General features: G+C 39.3%; 1 protein-coding gene across 1 annotated transcript in view; it reads left to right on the top strand.

Annotated features, from left to right (window-relative positions):
- KLHL14 (kelch like family member 14) overlaps window positions 1–20,255 on the top strand; it is a 106,868-nt gene that overhangs the window by 25,002 nt on the left and 61,611 nt on the right. The window contains exon 2 of the mRNA XM_023741181.1: window positions 9,148–9,269. Within this exon, the coding sequence (XP_023596949.1) occupies window positions 9,148–9,269 (122 nt within the window). The remainder of the gene's footprint in view (window positions 1–9,147; window positions 9,270–20,255) is intronic.

Raw genomic sequence — 20,255 nt, forward strand, 5'->3', positions numbered from 1 at the left:
ATGATCTTTTCAACAGATGCCCCTACTAGGATGGAAGCAAGTACCCTGAGGAACAGAGAATTTGCTCCTCTTGTTCCCACCATTATCTTCAGTGCTTAGAACAGTGCCTGACATATAGAAGGAACTCAATCATTGCTAAATAAATGAATTGAAAAAAAGTGTAAATCAGTAGAGAAAATAAAAAACATAAAAACCAGTCAGGGATTGGGGTTTAAAACATTCAAATTAGAAGAAATTAAAAAATAAAAATAAAAATAAACCAAACCCCTTGCCATTGTCAAATAGATTCTAACTCATAGCGACCCTATAGGACGAGTAGAACTGCCCCATAGGACTTCCAAGCAGCGGCTGGCGGATTCGAACTGCTGACTTCTTGGTTAGCAGCTGAGCTCTTAACCACTGTGCTTGGCTTTGTTTGGTTTGTTTTTGTTTTGAATCTATTATTTGTCATCAACCAGCAGCAAAACAAGAACTCAACACTGTACCATGACTGCTAAAAGACTACTGTAACTTTAGAGAGCCCCAAAAGAAAAATTGGTATAGGCCATATCACATTTGTCATATTGTGTACAATTCTGACCTTCACATTATAAGAAGGACAGTGACTGCCGAGAGTATTCTCCAAGGAAGTGACCAGCAGGGTGGGGAATATGGGGACTTTTTCAGAAAGGAAAGGGAATTTTCAGCATGAAGTAGAGAAGATTTATGGTAACTGTCTCCCAATATTTGAGGAGCTGCCACACCACAAATGGTGGTACTAGCTCTTTTTCTCTAGAAGACCTAGTAGGGTTAAGGTTTTTAGCTCAGCATAAGGAGAAAAAAATCTAACACTTAAAAAGTTGTCCAACAACTTTCAACAATAGAATACATTTGGAAACAAAAGTCCATTTCATTACAAGTTTACAAGATAAGAACAATTACTTAGAGAAAAATACCATAAAAAAGATTTTGGCACTATGTTGAAAACTGGCTGTATCAGTGACTCCAAGTCTGGCTGTATATTAGAATCAGTGGGGAGACTGTAAAACATTACTGATTTTTAAGGCCTTCTCTCATTGAATCATAATCTCTGGGATCTCGCACCTGAGAACCTATATAAAGAATCTGAATTTTTTCATCCTCCCAGATGATCCTGGTACCTTTCCAGGTTTGAGAATCATTGAACTAGATTACCTCAAAGTTCCCTTCTAATTCTGTAACTTAATGGTTCTTAGATTATAATGGAATATCTTCTTTCATAAATAAATGAGAATTATTTATAATCTGTAAAATGAAGTTCGTGTAAATGTACATAGGAATCTCTAAAGTGCCAGCAAACCAGTTGATTTCCTAAAACTGTTCTTGCAATCTAGTTAACAAAATCTTTTTTCATGTATCATGAAAAGGATAACTTTATCTGGCCTGGTTCCCAATTATTAAGGTTACAAATCACTGAAATATAAATAAATGAGACTTTACCATTTTTAGAACACCAGTACGATGAAAAATTTGTTTACGCCGGGAGGTTTTAGGTCATTCTTCAGTCATTCATCCCCGGAACCAAAGTACATGTGCGCACAAGTGCATACGCATACACACGCACACACACGCACAAATGTGACACATGGTAAATGTTGGGCAATTACTGAGATGGAACAAAGGAGACCTTCAAATTCCGTCGCCTTTCTACCTTATCTTTTTCTATGCAAGAATCTAGGAACTCAAACCAAATGTATCCAGATAATATTATTAATCATGATATTCTCAGCTCTTTGTTTAAATTCTCTAATTCCTTATCTTTTAATTACATCACTTTGGTCTAAGTGGTGCTAAAATGAGGAGCGAAAAGGAATCTTTTTAAATGATAACAGATATAAAGAGAACTTATTAATTTTGGTTAAATTGGTTGCCTGTGTAAAGAGCTTCTAAAATGTATTCCATGTTGCCATATATAGGAGCTCTAATTATTACAACAGGGCTACATTTGTAGATTTTGCCTATTCGAAAATTAAACCTGAGGCTCGGTTGGAATTATCTAGAAAGGAACAATTGAAACCCACTTTAGCACAGTTAGTTCAGATTCTCCTGGTTTTATTTTTCTAGTTCACAAAGTATTTTTTTTTCTTATGGTGTTTTCAAATTGAAGTTCACATCTATCAAATAAATAGCATGAAAATCAGGGGTTCAATATCCCAATACACATTCGTTATTACCTGTCATTATTGTCATTGTCACTATTGTAATTGCACATTGTAAAAAGAATGGAAGATTTTCCACAGGAATTATCCACGTGTCTTACTTTCTAGGAATAATTGAATAGTTGACATTGGTTTTTCTCATTTGTATTATTCTTAAGAAATAAGAAAGGTAAAGTAATCTCTATTAGGTCATTTTACTTGGATCCAGAAACAATCACAGTTTTATATAATGGCCAAGTGTCTGTTTTCTTCTAACAAGCCTCAAAAGATAACCAATATAACTGAAGTGATAATTTCCTAAGAACAAATAAGATAACAACTGGAAAGGAAAATGCTCTTAATTAGCTTGTATTTATATACACAAGCTCAATAAGAACCTCAATAAAAAAATATCGTTTTTATTTTTTAGTTGTTTAATCAGGTTTGGTGTGTTGAAATAAAGCCCACATTGTATTGTCAATATCTAAAGATTGATTGATATTAATTTACTATCGAGTTTATAGAAAACTTTTCACTTCATTGTTTTATATGATCCTTATGACAATCCTTTGAAGAGGCAGGTCAGATATTATAAGTGTGTTTAACTATGAGAAAACATAGGCTCCAGAAGGTCAAGTGGTAACTTATACAAAGTCACTTGGCTTAATAACAGAGTCAGCACTGGCATCCAGATCATCTGGGTCTTAATCAGAAGCTGTGGTAGAGTAAAATAACAATAATAATAATTTAAAATAGAGCATGGGGTCTTATAGAGTTAGAAGGTCTAGGTCGGAACACTGTTTCTGCTACTTAATGTGACTATAAGAACTTTCTCACCTCTGTAAAATGGAAAGTTACACCTACAAAACAGGGCTGTTTTGACAGTCAGTGGAGACAACGGTGAGAAAAAGCACTCGTGTGTTTTAATTCATATGTTGTTTTTTCTGTACTATACTACTTCTCACATGCTTTATCCTATTTATGCTTTCTATGTGATCCACCTTCATAAGATAGAGTTTTAACCTTATTGAAAATTAAATAATATTGATATTAGGTTGGTGTCTTAGGCCAGGTTCTCTAGAGAAGCAAAACCAAGGAAATGGCTCATGTGGTTGTAGAGGCTGGCAAGTCCCAAGTCCGTGGGTCAGGCATCAGGCCGGAGGCTTCTTCTGACTCAGATAGCTGCAGGGGCTGACGCATCGCAAGATCAGCAGGCAGTATGGCAGGCAGCTGGCTTAAGTCCCAAGAACCAGAAGTCAGATGATGACAAGACAGATGCAGGATCCAGAGCAAGCAAGCAAGCTTTCCCAGAACATCCACATATGTATTGGATGCAGGCCATACCCCTGAGGAAACTCCCCTTACAACTGATTGGCTGATCACATCAGATCACATTATGAAGGATGACTACATTGTTACATAACTGCGAAACTACATCAATTACATAACTGCCAAACTACATCATTGCATAACTGCCAAACCACTAAGAATCATGGCCCAGCCAAGCTGACACACAGTCTTAACTGTCACAGTCCATCCTTGTCAACTTTGCACCTGTACATATCTCCTTAAACCATACACAATCTCTAAATAAAGACAATTACGAAGTCATACTTGTGGCTAACATGATACAACTAAAATGAGAACAACCAAAAATGTACTAGCTCCATTTATGTCTTATACTTTATAAGTGAAGAAAACAAATATATTGGATGCACACATACAAGAAATACTCATAACAGTTACAGTCCTCATTTCTGCAACTGGTCATGTGGTTGTAACTGGTATTTAGAACTACCTTCTTCTACCATCTAGTCCATATTCCCGTTACCCTCAGCAAGAACCTCAGCTGGTGGTGGTTCTTTGCCTGGTGGGGTGACCCAAACCTTCATCCCTGGAGGGTCTGGTCTATTAGTGGTCACGTTTGAATTGGGTTGCTGTAGTTTTCTGTTGACTTTAATCACAGGACGTGGTAGTACTAAGAGACACACTAAGGGATCTCCTGTATTCCAGACATACTCTTTTTTATCTCCATTATGAAACATCAATCTGATTTCCCCTTGGTAATCAAGGTCAATCACACCAGCCAATATGGTAACCCCCTTCTTTGCCTGTTGATACAGAGGCATGAGCAGCCCAAAGTGGCCAGGTGGCATTCTTATGGAATGGCATTCAATGGGATCTGTGTTGTGTCTCCAGGTGAGAGCATTCCTGCCCTTGGAACTAAGATCTCTAGACACACAGAGCATATGGTTGTGGGGACAGAAAGCAAAAATTTTGTGAGTAGGTCAATGGGGTAATAGTGAGTGGTACCACTCCCATCTCCACCCCTTGATTCCTAGAATCCTGCCTATGGGAGAAACTGTACCATATATATATTGGATGCCAGTTTACAGCACATATAGCCTCCTGGAGAACATTAGCCAACCTGCAAAGTGTTGCCACCTAGATGGCACCACAAAAGTGTCTTTGGAAGGCCATTCCATCATTCTATCAAGCCAGCTGCTTCAGTATGATGGAGAACATGTTAAGACAGCAAATTCCATGAGCCTGGGCCCATTGCCATACTTCATTTGATGTGAAGTGAGTCCCTTGATTTGAGGTAATGCTGTGTGGGATACCATGACGGTGGATGAGGCATTCTGGGAGTCCACCGATGGTAGTTTTCGTAGAGACATTGCATGCAGGAAAGGCAAATCCATATCCAGAGTAAGTGTCTATCCCAGTAAGAAGAAAACACTGCCCTTTCTATGATGGAAGCAGTCAGTCCAATGTAGTCAACCTGCCATCGGGTGGCTGGCTGATAGCCTCAAGGAATGGTGCCATATTGGGAACTCAGTGTTGGTCTCTGGCAGATTGGGAATTCAGCAGTGGTTGTAACCAAGTCAGCCTTGGTGAGTGGAAGTCCGTGTTGCTGAGCCCATGCATAACCTTCATCTCTGCCACCATGGCCACTTTGTTCACGAGCCTATTGGGCAATGATGGGAGTGGCTGGGGAAAGAGGATGACTGATTCCATAGAACATGTCATCCTACCCAGGCTAAGACACAATTCCATTGGCCAAAGTCAGTCAGAAGGCAGGGTTCAGAGTCATGGAGTAGGACAAACACTCCACCCACAAGCAGAGGTCACTGCAAAGTTAGATGTTCCAGGCCTTAGATAAAGGGAGGAGTGAAGAATTTGAGTCACTTCAACAATGTATCACAATCTACCAGTTAGCAAGCAGCCAAGGACCAGGAGCTAGAGTATCTGGGGAGACTCATAGACTTGGTCTGACATGACATGAGAACTTATTCCAGTAGTCCGCAGTCACTTCCCTACTCAGCAAAAATAAACTGGACTGTGTTACCTTCTTGAAGCCCTTCCAAGAGAAGGCTTTCATTGGAAATATCTAGTGGCCCACATCTGATGGGCTACGCATGACTCAGAACCTAGCTAGTGCTACTTCCACCCAAGCCCACTCTTGGTACCAAATGTCTTAGGCTGGGTTCTCTAGAAAAGCAAGCGTACATATATATATATATAGAGAGAGAGAGATTTATCTCAAGGAAATGGCTTATGCAGTTAGAGAGGTTGGCAAGTCCCAAGTCCATGGGTCAGGCATCAGGCTGGAGGCTTCTCCTGACTCACATAGCTACAGGGGCTGACGAACCCAAGATCGGCAGGTTAGATGGCAGGCTGCTGGTTCACAAGCTGCAGAAGCCAACAAATTCCAACATCAACAGGTAAGATGACAGGCTACTGGCTCACAGGCTACAGAGGCTGACGAATCCCAAGATCAGCAGACAATGTGGCAGGCAGCTGGCTCAAGCCCCGAGAACCAGAGGTCAAATGATGACAAGTCAGATGCAGGATCCAGAGCAAGCAAGCGAGCTTGGCCAGAATGTCCATATATATATTGGATGCAGAACACACTCCAGAGGAATCTCCCCTTACAACTGATTAGCTGTTCAAATCAGATCACATCATGGAGAATGACTACATCATTACATACCTGCCAAACCACTGAGAATCATGGCCAAGCCATGCTGACACCCAACCTTAACCATCACAGTTAGAAAATTGAATAACACAATTCAGAGACAAAATATTCCAAGTAAAATGCCATAACAAACTGAGTTTATGATAATATAAATATAACAATGCAAAAGGTTTGGAATGTGTCTTCACTCACTAAGAAGACCATAGATAATGGAGTCAAAGCATGCCTCCTTTGTAGAAAACACACAGCCAACAAACGTAGGTGTAGGCCTTGACTTCCATATAGTATATAATTCTGTAGCCCCTGCCCACTTCATCAGGTGCCCAGAAGAGGCCTGGATGGGTTAGGGATTCATCTTAGTTACGAGGAGTCTTTCGCTGCTGCTGTGTTAGCTCTTTGAATCATATCATTGTTGGCAGGGGTTGGACATTGTTGCCATTTGCCAGCTGTTCAGTGGCTTATGTATGTGTTGGTGGTCTCAGTCCAGTTCTCAGAGGACAGATGGCAAAGAATGGCTCTTTGGGCAAAGGAGACAATGACTCTAGATCCTCTCTTCATCAGCATAGATGGTCCATCTAGGTCAGTGTTGAAAATCACCAGTGGGAATGGTTCAGGGAAGCTGGCCTTGCCAACTAATGAACATATTTGAGCCATGCGTTTATCTCCCTTTGTCATTTATTAAACACATTTTTAAAGCAGTACATGTATTTATATATTAAAACAGGTATTTAATTATATTGTTTTTGTCACAACCACCCCTTTAATGAGTCCTTTCCTCTGTATCTAACCAGTTGATATGGTCTATCTGCCGCCACCTGCAGTCTGGCAGCGTGTACTCATGCAATGTCAGATACAGAATCGTGAGTTTCCGTTGAACAGGTTTGTCTACATGTCGTCACTTACAGCAGCCTAAAAAGACTATTTGCTCTCACCTTTAACCTCTATTATACAACAAAGTGGTTGATTATTTGGACTAAAAATTACAACAAAAAACGGTCTTATATATCAGTTCTATAACTAAGCATTTAATAGATTACACAGCACATGATTTATAGATGCATTGTTTCCAAATAAAAGAGCGGTACTTAGCACACTGATTTTTCCTAACCCTTGTGACAAATCCACCCCAGTCATTGAAACCCTCAATGCCAGGGTGGAGCTCTTCACTATTGTATTCTGATTTTGTTTTCCATCTACTAGTCTATAAGCGGAAGCCCTTGTGGTGTAGTGGTTAAGAACTACGGCTGCTAACCAAAAGGCTGGCAGTTCGAATCTACCAGGCGTGCCTTGGAAACTCTATGGGGCAGTTCTACTCTGTCCTATATGGTTACTATGAGTCGGAATCAACTCGACGGCAATGGGTTAGTCTATAAGGCATGTAGGTACAACTCAAAAAGTATTTTAAATTCGAAGAAGCTGAGTTTTTTGTTGTTATTGTGGTTGGTTGGTTTTCTCTGTTCCTCAACTATATTCAAAGGGTGGCAAAATTAATATTGCAAGCTGACATTACATTAGGCATTCTTCTATAATTACAGCTGCCTCTGTCGATGTATCTCCAACATAGGAGTTTCTCCAGAAGGTATTTTTCTTCCTGAGGCATACACAATGCATTCAATGGCACCAGAGTTTCATTACAGGAATTCTCTTGTCCCTTCCTTCACATGGAAAAGTCATTAACTGTATTAAGTTAACTCTCCGAATGTTAGGTTCTTAACCAATAAACAGTGCTTTTCCACAAGGGCATATTTCGCCAAGCGTCCTTGAATCAGAACAGGCTGAATAAACAGTAACAGATTCAGGACCACACTGTGGGGTTGTGATCCTATTTAGGAAGAACCGTTTTTTATTTATTAACTTTTTCCTTCTATCACGGTTCCTCCGTTTCTTCCAATACCTTCAGCCTTTCAGGTAAATGAAAAGTTCACTTGTATGTAAAGCAACTGTTAAATCAGCAGGCCCCTTGTGGGGGTCTGCGCCTCCCCTCCCTGCTTCCCTCACAAGTGTGCTCAATCCATTACTGCTCCTGAGGATTGTACATCCACCAGGTCAAGTGTGCCGGCCAGGGTGCATCTTATGGCTTTTACTGCATATGAGACATTGCAGTCCTGTGCTCAGGAACTGCCAGGCAGACTGGGAATCACAGTCACGGTTAATAGCAGCGAATTGCCAGCTCTTGATGGGTGGGTAGTCACTCCTTTCAGCGGTTGCCCCCTGGGGGAGAAGGTAGAAAAACAGAGGGAGGGAATTAGAGTGACTTTGCACAGTCGAGCAGGTTCATGCCGCTGGATCAGTGGCAAGCATTGGCAGGGCTCCACTCTGGGGAGGCTCACAACAGCATCACAGTCTCATTTTTACCAATTGGTGCTGCTGTATCGCCAGTGGTGCACAGGGGGAGGGCAGGGGGAGGGTGGGCTGGGAATGGGGAAAAGGGATGAAGGCGGAAGTCTAAGCGAAATTAAACAAACAAAAAGTCATGAGCAAACTGGTTAGCCCACCGCAGTTAGCCCTGTGCTACTAATTGTACCAAACTGGTGTTTGAAGTTCCCTGGGTGATTAAAAAGTTGGCTCACAAACTCCCTGCATAACCTTAATTTTTTCAAGGTTCTTCGAGTGGAGAATGGTTTATAATAATGATTTTGACTAATACGATTTTTGACATGCAACTTTAATGCTTAACCTTAGTACAACTCCAGAGCATTTCATGTGTACTCAGCTGTAAAGAGTGATGATTTAAAGGGATAATATAAGAAAAAGGTCGTTCTAGAATGAACCTCTAACAAATTGCATAAAGGGAGCTTATTATTCCATGAGTATGGGGATATGCAGCTCTTCTGATCATTTTTCTGCTTGGTTCAAAAAATTGTTGAGACATGAACGGGAGAAGAAACAGGAAAAAATGAAATAGAAATCTGCAAGCAAGGAACATTCTTTTGATGGTTATGATTTTGTTGCCACTAAAAAGACTCTACAATAATGTGGTTATTCATCTCCTCTTTGTTTTGGGTGAAGAATTCGCTCTAACAAGAAAATGCTGTTGTTGGTTGGAGGGTTGCCTCCTGGACCGGACCGGCTCCCCAGCAATTTGGTTCAGTATTATGATGAAGAAAAGAAGACGTGGAAAATACTCACAAGTGAGTGGACTTCTTTATTTATTTATCCACCTATTTATTTCAGGTTAGAGCTATCTTGATGAATTCGAAAACATGGTTAATCAAATTAGACATTTTATTGATTTGTTACCCTTTGGAGGTTTGTTTATGTATCACGGGGATTTAGAGTAAAAGAGTAAATTAACATTGCAGAGGTGGCCAATTTGGTAGTCGAATAGGCCTAAATTAAAACTGGCCTAAGTTACTGTACTGGTTTATGTTTCTGTGTGAGCTGGGGCACAGAATTTCCGAAAGAAATTCTCCGGTTATTTTCTTTGGTAATTGAAAAGTGAAGGATTGTTTAATCGCACTAGTACGTTTTCCCACTTTGAATTTTCTCATATCAAAATGGCTATTTAGTACGTTGTCTCTGTAACTAGCACACATGCTGCCATTTAGGCATTTTTGCTTATTAATTTTTAGTCTGGAGAACCTGGTCTTTAGAGAAACACCCCCTCGTACTGCTCCACAGCTTGGATGGACAGATATATTCATGGCCTATCCCAGCCACATGAAATTGTGCTTGCAGACTTCCACCCAAGATTTCTCCTCCTCCCCTCCTTAAAGGGTGATTGTGTTTTACAGCAAACCTCTTGCCTTGGGCACTGAGATTTGGAACTTATTGTTCTATCCGTTATGATTCCCAATCTGACTCAGTCATGGAATCAAAAGTCATCATTTCTTGAGTGCGGTAGGCTGTGTGCACCAGTTCCCTTGTGGGCACGGTGGCTGCACTGGTCAATAAAAGTAAATTTTAACTGTCAAAATTGCCCAGAGCTGTATAGATAAAATAATAAATGAACAATTTTGATCCATAAATCAAAGCTCTACGTTTAAAACCAACAAAAGTGAAAGTTGAATTTTCTTATTGCATGTGTCTTTTAAGCAGTTATATATTTTATCAGCTTTTTTTTTTTTAAATCACTTCCTTTCCTCTTCCTGAAAGCCCTTTAGAATAATAGAAACAGGACAACAGTTTGCCTATAAGAGCAGAAGAGGAGTAAAGACACGTGAGGTGGTGCTTGAAATAATACATTTCTGAGCTGGCTTACCCCAGCGAAACCTGCAGTAGCATTGTCCAAGAACTGCAGTGAGAAAGCTCCCTGGACACCTCTTCACTCTGGTTGTAGTAAAGAAATGGTGCAATAGTAGCATCAAGATTAAGGAGAAGAAAGAAAGAAAGAAAAATAAGTTAGAGATGTCTTCAAATAATTTTTATTCTTTCTTGACAAAAATACTGTTAATAGTGGTTTAAACATCTGAATGAGTCACCAAGCTATATTTTAGAGATTCCTCAGAGCGAAAGCTAAAGTAAAACCAAAGAATCCACTTCTGACACTTGAACAATAAAGAAAGCCTACACAGAATGAGACATGGAGGCCAGGAGGAGAGAGGGAAGAGGAAGACAACAGAGAAAAAGAGACTAAGGAATAGGGAAATTCATTCACAGACTCATCTTTTTTTCCCAAAAACACCAGGCTAGGTTCAATTTGTAGCCCTTTTTTAAAGGCAAAATGATAAATTAAAACATTGTGAACAATACCTAAGAAAAGTCTTGTGTTCATTTTGAATTTCGGCAGAAATAGGGTGACCATCCGACTTATTGTCCAAACTGAAACACTTTTGAGTATGAAAGGGGGAGCTATTAACTACGCTAGGAGAACAGGTACAGTAGGGAAACGATGGCTGCCCCACTCGAATTTTTATACACTACCTGACTTAACTCTCTACTTGGAGGGATATGGCAAGAAAGCATGACCTTTGAATCAGACAGACCTGGGTTCAAACCCAGATCTATGACCTTGAAAAAGTCATGTAGACGTTCTGAGTCATGGTTTCTTCATTTTGTTGAGGTCTTTTGAGTATTTTTAAGATAAAATTATGTTTACAAATTATGTAGCACATAGCAAAACCAAACAAAAAAAACCAAACCCATTGCCATCAAGATGATTCCAACTTGTAGTGACCCTATAGGACAGAGTAGAATGGCCCAATAGGGTTTCCAAGGAGTGCGTGATGGATTCGAGCTGCCAACGTTTTGGTTAGCAGCCGAACTCTTAACTACTATGCCACCAGGGTTTCCAGCATATAGCAAGCACTTAGTAAATTGCAGCTACTCTTGCTATTATTGTAACACCACTACCAGTATTAGAACACGGACGATACCTTTCTACATTAGAGACATCAGTCAGCACAAGCATTCCATGCACTGGAGACGCAAATGACACTACGACAAATACAACACTTCAACCCACTTGCTCTGGAGGAGGGAACCTATTTCCATAGTTTCCGTACGCTGCGTGTAATCGCCTACAGACTAAGAAGTAAAGATAAATGGGCATCTGTTGACTCAAATTCAATGAAATAAAGACATTAATATATAAATAAAGAAAAGTTCTTATAATGGGAGTATATTCAAGGAGTTTAAACTCTCTCTATACTCAGGCACAGCTCCAGCTTTGAAAGAAATGTGTACTCTACTTAACATTCTTCATTTCACTGGGAACTTCTACTTTTAAAAATAGAGTTTATCACCATCTAGGCTGAGACTATATGGCCCCAAGTGAAAGCATGTTTTCCAGATTTCTTGAAAAAATATTGACAGTTAATTTGGATAATTTCTGCTGTTAGTTTATATTTTTAAGTTTAGGTGTCTTATTTGGCTACATTTAATAAACAGGTCAGGTAACTGACAGATTTCCACATTATTTGGGCCACATAATAATAAATGAAGAAATGTTTCTCATGGGGTAAGAAATTCTCCAAATTCTCCCCAAATCCAACAAAACATTACGGATCGCAGAATTTCCCACTGTCATTCTTTTGACCCAGAAAACTGCTGAACTAATTGGACAGTCTCCTTCTCGTTTGGGGTCTGCTTATATATTGGATGACTGTCTTCACAAACTAACAAATTAGCTAACAAAAACCCAAAACCTGACGTTAGCTAGAGCCTCTGAGTCTTAGAATATTTTTCCCACTTGGCTGGAGCAAACATTTGTCAGCATGTCTCAAACACGCTCCCTTCTAGAAAGGCAGGAGCACAAATATTCACTTATGGGAACCGCAGTAACTTACACAAATTATGTAACAAAAAAGAATCAAAGGAACGACCAGTAATAATTTCCTTTAGGTCTTCTCCTGTTATGTTATTTATAATTCTAGAGACACTACATAAAAAGTACACTTAAATAACAAATAGAATGGAGTGGAGGTGAGTGGGAGTGAGAAAGCGCTCTATATAACAGAAAGAAAACAAAATCCAAACTGTCAGCTAACCAGCATTCTGGTCTACCCAGAACCAAAGAGCATGGTTATTCTCACTGAAAAGTCTGTTTTGGTATCATGCTGGCACAACTGGCATTTTTATCCTTATCTTTGGAAAAATCATTTCATATAACATTATAAAACTGATGTTGAGAATAGTGACAGTGCTTCCAGCCTCTATCAGAAAAGTATTGGGAGATATCATGTAAAAATGAGGGTAAAGCCCTTTTGTAAATGTGAAGTGTTAAGTAATAACAATAAAACTGGCATTGTTGTTCTCTTGACTGTTAATAATAAAAGGGAAGTTGAAATGCACTTTCATTCATTTTTATTTTACAGTACTGCTTTTCTTGCACTTCTCACTCCTGCATGCAGTCTCCCGTTTCATTCTTAACTTATTAGAAAGCAGTACAGGAGACATGAATACTAAAACAGCCAATGCAAAAAACATGCCTCTTGCACTTTGCAGGCCCTAAATCCTTGGTGCAAAGATCCAAGAAAATAATTCCCAGGGCCACCGGGTACTTTTTGTGACAGATTTCTTACATACTAAAGTTTCTATGAAGTCCACATGTGGACCCTCCCTTTACATTACACCCCAGGAATCAGCATTTGAAGCACTGCCTATTGAATTTTTTTTTTTTTTTTTGGTACATATTTTATTTATTTATTTATTTTTATTGAACTTCAGGTGAAGGTTTACAGAACAAACTAACTTCTCATTAAACAGTTAGTACATGTATTCTTTTATGGCATTGGTTAACAACCCCATGACATGTCAGTACTCTCCCTTCTTGACCTTGGGTTCCCTATTACCGGCTTTCCTGTCCCCTCCTGCCTTTTAGTCCTTGCCCCTGGGCTGGTGGGCCCCTTTAGTCTCGTTTTGTCCTATGGGTCTGTCTAATCTTTGTCTAAAAGCTGAACCTCCACAGTGACTTCATTTTTGGGCTAAAAGGGTGTCCGGGGGCCATACTCTCGGGGTTTCTCTAGTCTCTGTCAGACCAGTAAGTCTGGTCTTTTTATTTTTTAGTTAGAATTTTGTTCTACATTTTTCTCCTTCTCTGTCCTGGACCCTCTCTGTTGTGACCCCTGTCAGAGCAGTCAGTGGTGGTAGCCGGACACCATCTAGTTGTACTGGATTCAGTCTGGTGGAGGCCTTTGGACTAATCTTTGCCTCGTGTCTTTAGTTTTCTTCATTCTCTCTTGCTCCTGAAGGGGTGAGACCAATGGAGTATCTTAGATGGCCGCTCACAGTCTTTAAGACCCCAGATGCTACTCACCAAAGTAGAATGTATAACATTTTCTTTATAAACTGCATTATGCCATTTGAGCTAGATGTTCCCTGCGACCATGGTCCCCACAGCCCTCAGCCCAGCAATTCAGTCCCTTAGGGAGTTTGAATTTGTCCGTGGCGCTTCCATGACCTTACCCTGAACAAGCTGTGCTGGCTCCCCCAGTATTGTGTACTGTCTTACCCTTCACCATTGTTACCACTTATCTATTGTCTATTTTGTGTTTTTCTACCCCTACCCCCCCCCCATAACCATCAAAGATTGTTTCTCTTTGTGTGTAAATCTTTTCATGAGTTTTTATGGTAATGGTCTCGTACAATATTTGTCTTTTTGTGATTGACTTATTTCACTCAGCATAATGTCCTCCAGATTCATCCATGCCTATTGCATTTTTAATCTCCACTGACCAATTTCTTTACTGGTGGTAAAGGTGTTCCCAGGAAATGACTTCCTTTTTCTGACATTTCAGAAAAGAGATTCTATTAACTAGATGTTCCTTTGTTGCTTTCTGTGGACAATGACAGAAAAAAGGACTTCAAAATATAGATTTATCCTTCCACGCACCAATGATAATTTCCTTTTAATAACATTAGAACAAGTATTAAAGACCTAATTTGGAAAGGCTGGTTCCTTCCTTTGACCATTGAAGTTCCCTTTGCTAGAGGTAGGAGAAAACGTCTTTTTTCCTCTATCCCTAGGTTAATTTGTAGCTCTTTTTTCTACTTTGTAGTCCAAGGATTTGGGGATCCCCATTTTCAGTCATAGAAAATAAAAGAAACCATTGTGCAGAGGTTTCCTAGATTGTCTCCTCTGTTCCATGGAGGAAATTTAACTTGACCTTTCCACACAGTAATGGTTCCTGTGGTTGGTTGTCATCAATTTCTTTTAGAAGATTCATAAAGATCAGAAAACTGGTCAATTCTTTATACTTTTTAAAATATACTTTTCATAAAAGTTGAAGGAATAGTAATGAGAAAACAAACATTATGTAAGACATGGAACTTCAGTACCAAAAGTTAAATAAAGGTATGATCACATTGAATACCCAAACAATGGAGGACGGTTTAATTGCTGGTTGTTCAGGAAATAATAGACCTGCATGTGGATTTACAGGATTGGACTTCTCTCCTCCACCCTTGTGTTTCTTAATTTGGGTTCATTTCTTTTCTTTGAGGATATATTGGGAAAAAGTCAATTTAATCCTCCACCCTTGTGTTTCTTGATTTGGGTTCATTTCTTTTCTTTGAGGATATATTGGGGAAAAGTCAATTTAATCAAAAGTTAATAATCGTTTCTTGTAATTGTTGTTTTGAAGGAAATAAAAAGTAAGGTTCAGTTGAAGGTTTTGTTCCTGTTGTTCATCTTATCATTATTACCAAAAACAAAACCCCACAAATCATTTAATTTAATTTTATTCCTAGAAAGCTAGGTAGAGCCTGTAGATGGTGCATTTCTCATTGCAGGAGAACTTCGGAAAATGGTTAGGTACTTCCAGAATAACTCTGAAAATGCTTGGGAGGAATTTAGACTTGTTTACAGGTCTCATTCCCTCATGTAGCAAGTAATTATTGAATATCCACTCTGTGCTGGATGATAAGGTATAACATGAACAAAATAATCTCTCCCCTCAAGAATCTGAGGAGGCAATTACAATACAGTGTGCTAAGATATAGGGAAAGCACAGTATACTATGGGAGAACAAAAAGTCCTTAGGTTGTGCAAACAGTTAAGCGTTCAGCTATTAACTGAAAGGTTATCGGTTCAAACCCACCCTAAGGAACCTGGGAAGAAAGACTTGCTGATCTGCTTTTGAAAGGTCAAAGCCATGAAAACCTTATAGGGTAGTTGTACTCTGAAACGTATGGGGTTGCCATGAGTTGGAAGTGACTCAGTGGCAACAGGTTTGGTATTTTGTATTGTTTTTTTGGTAATCTAAACATGGGAGATTCTGCAAGCTTCCCTAGAAGTGACCTTCTGTAAATCGGAAAAATGGTAGGAATTATCTAGACAGAGGTGGATGGGAAAGTATTACAGCACGATAGACCGATATTGAGAATGCGTAAAGGTACGAGCCACCAGAGTACAACATTATTTTGTCGTACTGTGGTGATTTGCTTTTGTTGTGTTGCTGGAAGCTATGCACACAGTATTTCAAATAACAGCAGGGTCAACCATGGTAGACAGGTTTCAGCGGAGCTTCCAGACCAAGACAAGCTAAGAAGAAGGACCTGGCAATCTACTTCTGAAAAAATTGGGCAGTGAAAACCTCATGAATAGCAGTGGAACATTGTCTGGTATAATGCTGGAAGATGAGCCTCTCAGGTTGGAAGGCACTCAAAATATGATTTTGGAAGAGCTGCCTCCTCAGAGTAGAGTCAGCCTTAATGATGTGGATGGAATCAAGCTTTGAGACCTTCATTTGCTGATGTGGCACAACTAAAAATGAGAAGAAGCAGCTGCAAACATCCATTAATAATCAGAACATGGAATGTGTGAAGTATGAATCTAGGAAGATTAGAAATCATCAAAAATGAAATGGAATGCATAAAGATCAATATCCTAGGCATTAGTGAGCTGAAATGGACTGGAATTAGTCATTTTGAATCAGACAATCGTATGGTCTACTATGGCAGGAATGACAACTTGAAGAGGAATGGCATAACAATCATTGTCAAAAAGAACATTTCAAGATCTATCCTGAAGTACAACGCTGTCAGTGATAGGATAATATCCATACGCCTACAAGGAAGACGAGTTAATACAACTATTATTCAAATTTACCCACCAACCACTAAGGCCAAAGGTGAAGAAATTGAAAATTTTTACCAACTTCTACAGTCTGAAATTGATCGAACATGCAGTCAAGATGCATTGATAATTACTGGCGATTGGAATGTGAAAGTTGGAAACAAAAAAGGATCAGTAGTTGGAAAATATGGCCTTGGTGATAGACATGACGCTGGAGATCACATGATAGAATTTTGCAAGACCAAAGACTCATTGATTGCAAATACCTTTTTTCAACAACATAAATGGCAGCTAGACACGTGGACCTCACCAGATGGAATACACAGGAATCACATTGACTACATCTGTGGAAAAAGACAATGGAGAAACTTAATATTATCAGTCAGAACAAGGTCAGGGGCTAACTGCAGAACAGACCATCAAATGCTCATATGCAAGTTCCAAGTTGAAGCTGAAGAAAATTAAAACAAGTCCATGAGAACCAAAGTACAACCCTGAGTAAAATACACCTCAATTTAGAGACCATCTCAAGAATAGAGTTCACACATTGAGAGTTAATGACTAAAGACCAGACAAGTTGTGAGATGACATCAAGGACATTATACATGAAGAAAGCAAAGGGTCATTAAAAAGACAGGAAAGAAAAGACCAAAATGGACATCAGAAGAGACTCTGGAACTTGCTCTTGAACGTAGAGCAACTAAAGCAAATGGAAGAAATGATGAAGTAAAAGAGCTGACAGAAAATTTCAAATGGTGGCTTGAGAAGACAAAGTAAAGTATTATAATGAAATGTGCAAAAGATCTGGAGTTAGAAAACCAAAAGGGAAGAACATGCTCAGCATTTCTCAAGCTGAAAGAACTGAAGAAAAAATTCAATCCTCAAGTTGCAATATTGAAGGATTCTGTGGGCAAAATATTGAATGATGCAGGAAGCATCAAAAGAAGATGGAAGGAATATACGGAGTCACTATACCAAAATGAATTGGTCGATGTTCAACCATTTCAGGAGGTAGCATATGATCAAGAACCAATGGTACTGAAGGAAGAAGTCCAAGCTGCACTGAAGGCATTGGGGTAAAACAAGTCTCCAGCAGTTGACAGAATACCAATTGAGATGTTCAACAAACGAACGCAACACTGGAATATCTCACTGATCTATGCTAAGAAATTTGGAAGACAGCTGCCTGGCCAACTGACTGGAAGAGATCCATATTTGCGCCCATTCTAAAGAAAGGTGATCCAACAGAATACGGAAATTATCGAACAATATCATTAATATCACACGCAAGTAAACTTTCACGTAAGATAATTAAAAAACATTGCACGAGTCCACCGACAGGGATGTGCCAGAAATTCAAGCTGGATGCAGAAGAGGATATAGAACAAAGAATATCATTGCTGATGTCAGATGAATCTTGTCTGAAAGCAGAGAGTACCAGAAAGATATTTACCTGTGTTTTATTGACTATGCAAAGTCATTTGACTGTGTGGATCATAACAAATTATGGATAACATTGCAAAGAATGGGAATTCCAGAACACTTAATTGTGTTCATGTGGAACCTGTATATAGACCAAGAGGCAGTCATTGGAACAGAGCAAGGGGATACTGCGTGGTTTAAAATCAGGAAAGGTGTGATTCAAGGTTGTATCCTTTCAACATATTTATTCAATCCAAGCAAATAATCTAAGAAGCTGGACTATATGAAGAAGAATGCGGCATCAGGATTGGTGGAAGACTCATAAACAACCTGTGATATGCAAATGACACAACCTTGCTTGCAGAAAATGAAGAGGACTTGAAGCACTTGCTGATGAAGATCAGAGTACAGTGTGGATTACACCTCACAATTAGACCAAAAATCCTCACAATTAGACCAATAGGCAACATCATGATAAACTGAGAAAATCTGAAGTTGCCAAGGATTTCATTTTACTTGGGTCCGCAATCAACGCCCATAGAAGCAGCAGTCAGGACAGCAGGTGATGCATTGCACTGGGCAAATCTGCTGCAAAAGACCTCTTTAAAGCGTTAAAAAGCAAAGAAGTCACTTTGAGGACTAAGGTGCGCCTGACCCAGGCTATGGTATTTTAAATCTCCTCATATGCGTGAGAAAGCTAGACCATGAGTAAGGAAGACCGGAGAAGAATTGATGCCTTTGAATTACGGTGTGGGCAAAGAATATTGAATATACTGTGGACTGTCAGAAGAATGAGCAAACCTATCTTGAAAGAAGTACAGCCGGAACGCTCCTTAGAAGTGAGAATGGTGAGTCTTTGTCTCGCGTACTTTGGACATGTTATCAGGAAGGACCAGTCCCTGGAGAAGGACATCATGCTTGGTAACATAGAGGATCAGCAAAAGAGAGGAATACCCTCCATGAGATAGATTACACAGTAGCTGCAACGATGTGCTCAAGCATAGCAACTATTCAGAGTATGGCGCAGAACCCAGCAGTGTTTCATTCTGTTGTACATAGAATCACTATGTGTCAGAACCGACTCGATGGCATCTAACAACAAAACAAAGGTAAGAGAGAGCAAGGTGCCTTCTAGGAAGTTAAATAAATGTGTGTATCTGTAAAACAGTCTGTCTGTGGTGGGGCTGGAGAGTTATCCAAGAACATATGGGACTATTTCAAGGAATTGTTAAAATAGATTCAAGAATTACGGATTGAGAGTAATTTCTGTTTTCAATATTAATGAAACGGCGATCTACAATTTTATACAATACCATAATATTTGACTTCTCTCAGCTTGGAAGTTAGTTCATAGAGTAATTGTTTCCATGACTTTGGACAAAGAAGGAGAGAGAATTATGTTTGGACTTTTTAAATATGCCAGCATCTAATTTTACCTTCAATGGGCTCAATTCTAATTTGAGATACATGGCTGCACATTGCTATATATCTTGAATTATTTGCTACTGTGTATTCATGCACCAGTGGATTAGTGGATTTTTCATAGATTTTTAAAAACAAGTGTGATGGTCACTCCAAATACTGTATTTCATGTACTTTGGGTGCCTAGAAAAGCCAGTTGACTTTATTTGACCATCTCACGTTTATTTATGGTTTATACCTCCCTTGAATATAGCAATTGCTTTTTCTCCAGAGAACAACATTGTTTACAAGTAACTCTGACACCTTCTTTACACATAAACACTGGTATTTGCTGCTGAGTCTGGCATGAAGGAGGCATGAGTCCTAGGAGCTGCTTAAATTTGCTTTGCTTCGTTGCTAGGCAAATTTAAAACTAAATCTGGCAAACCATAGGATATAAGTGCTGAAAGATTAAGTGATCTCCTTGCCCAACCCTCCCATTTTGCACATTCATTTCATTCATTCAACAAATATAACTGATGTCTTCTGTGTAGCAGAAAATGTGCAAAGCACAGAGAATACAGTACTGAGCCAAAACAAATATCATCGTGCCCTCATCGAGTTTAGAGTTTAGTGGAGAAACCAGCATAAATGAATAATCCCAGATGGCAATGTATCTTAACAAACTGTGATAGTGCTCTGAAGGAAGGGTATCAAATATATAAGATTTTGTAATGGAAAGATATGATCTAGTTTAGGATTCATGGAGAATATCACCAAAGAAGTGACATTTGAGCAGAGAAATGAAGGATGAGAAGGAGAGTTAGCCAGGTAAGTA

This window comes from Trichechus manatus, unplaced genomic scaffold, assembly GCF_000243295.1.
Source record: "Trichechus manatus latirostris isolate Lorelei unplaced genomic scaffold, TriManLat1.0 scaffold00175, whole genome shotgun sequence".
Lineage (NCBI taxonomy): Eukaryota > Metazoa > Chordata > Mammalia > Sirenia > Trichechidae > Trichechus > Trichechus manatus.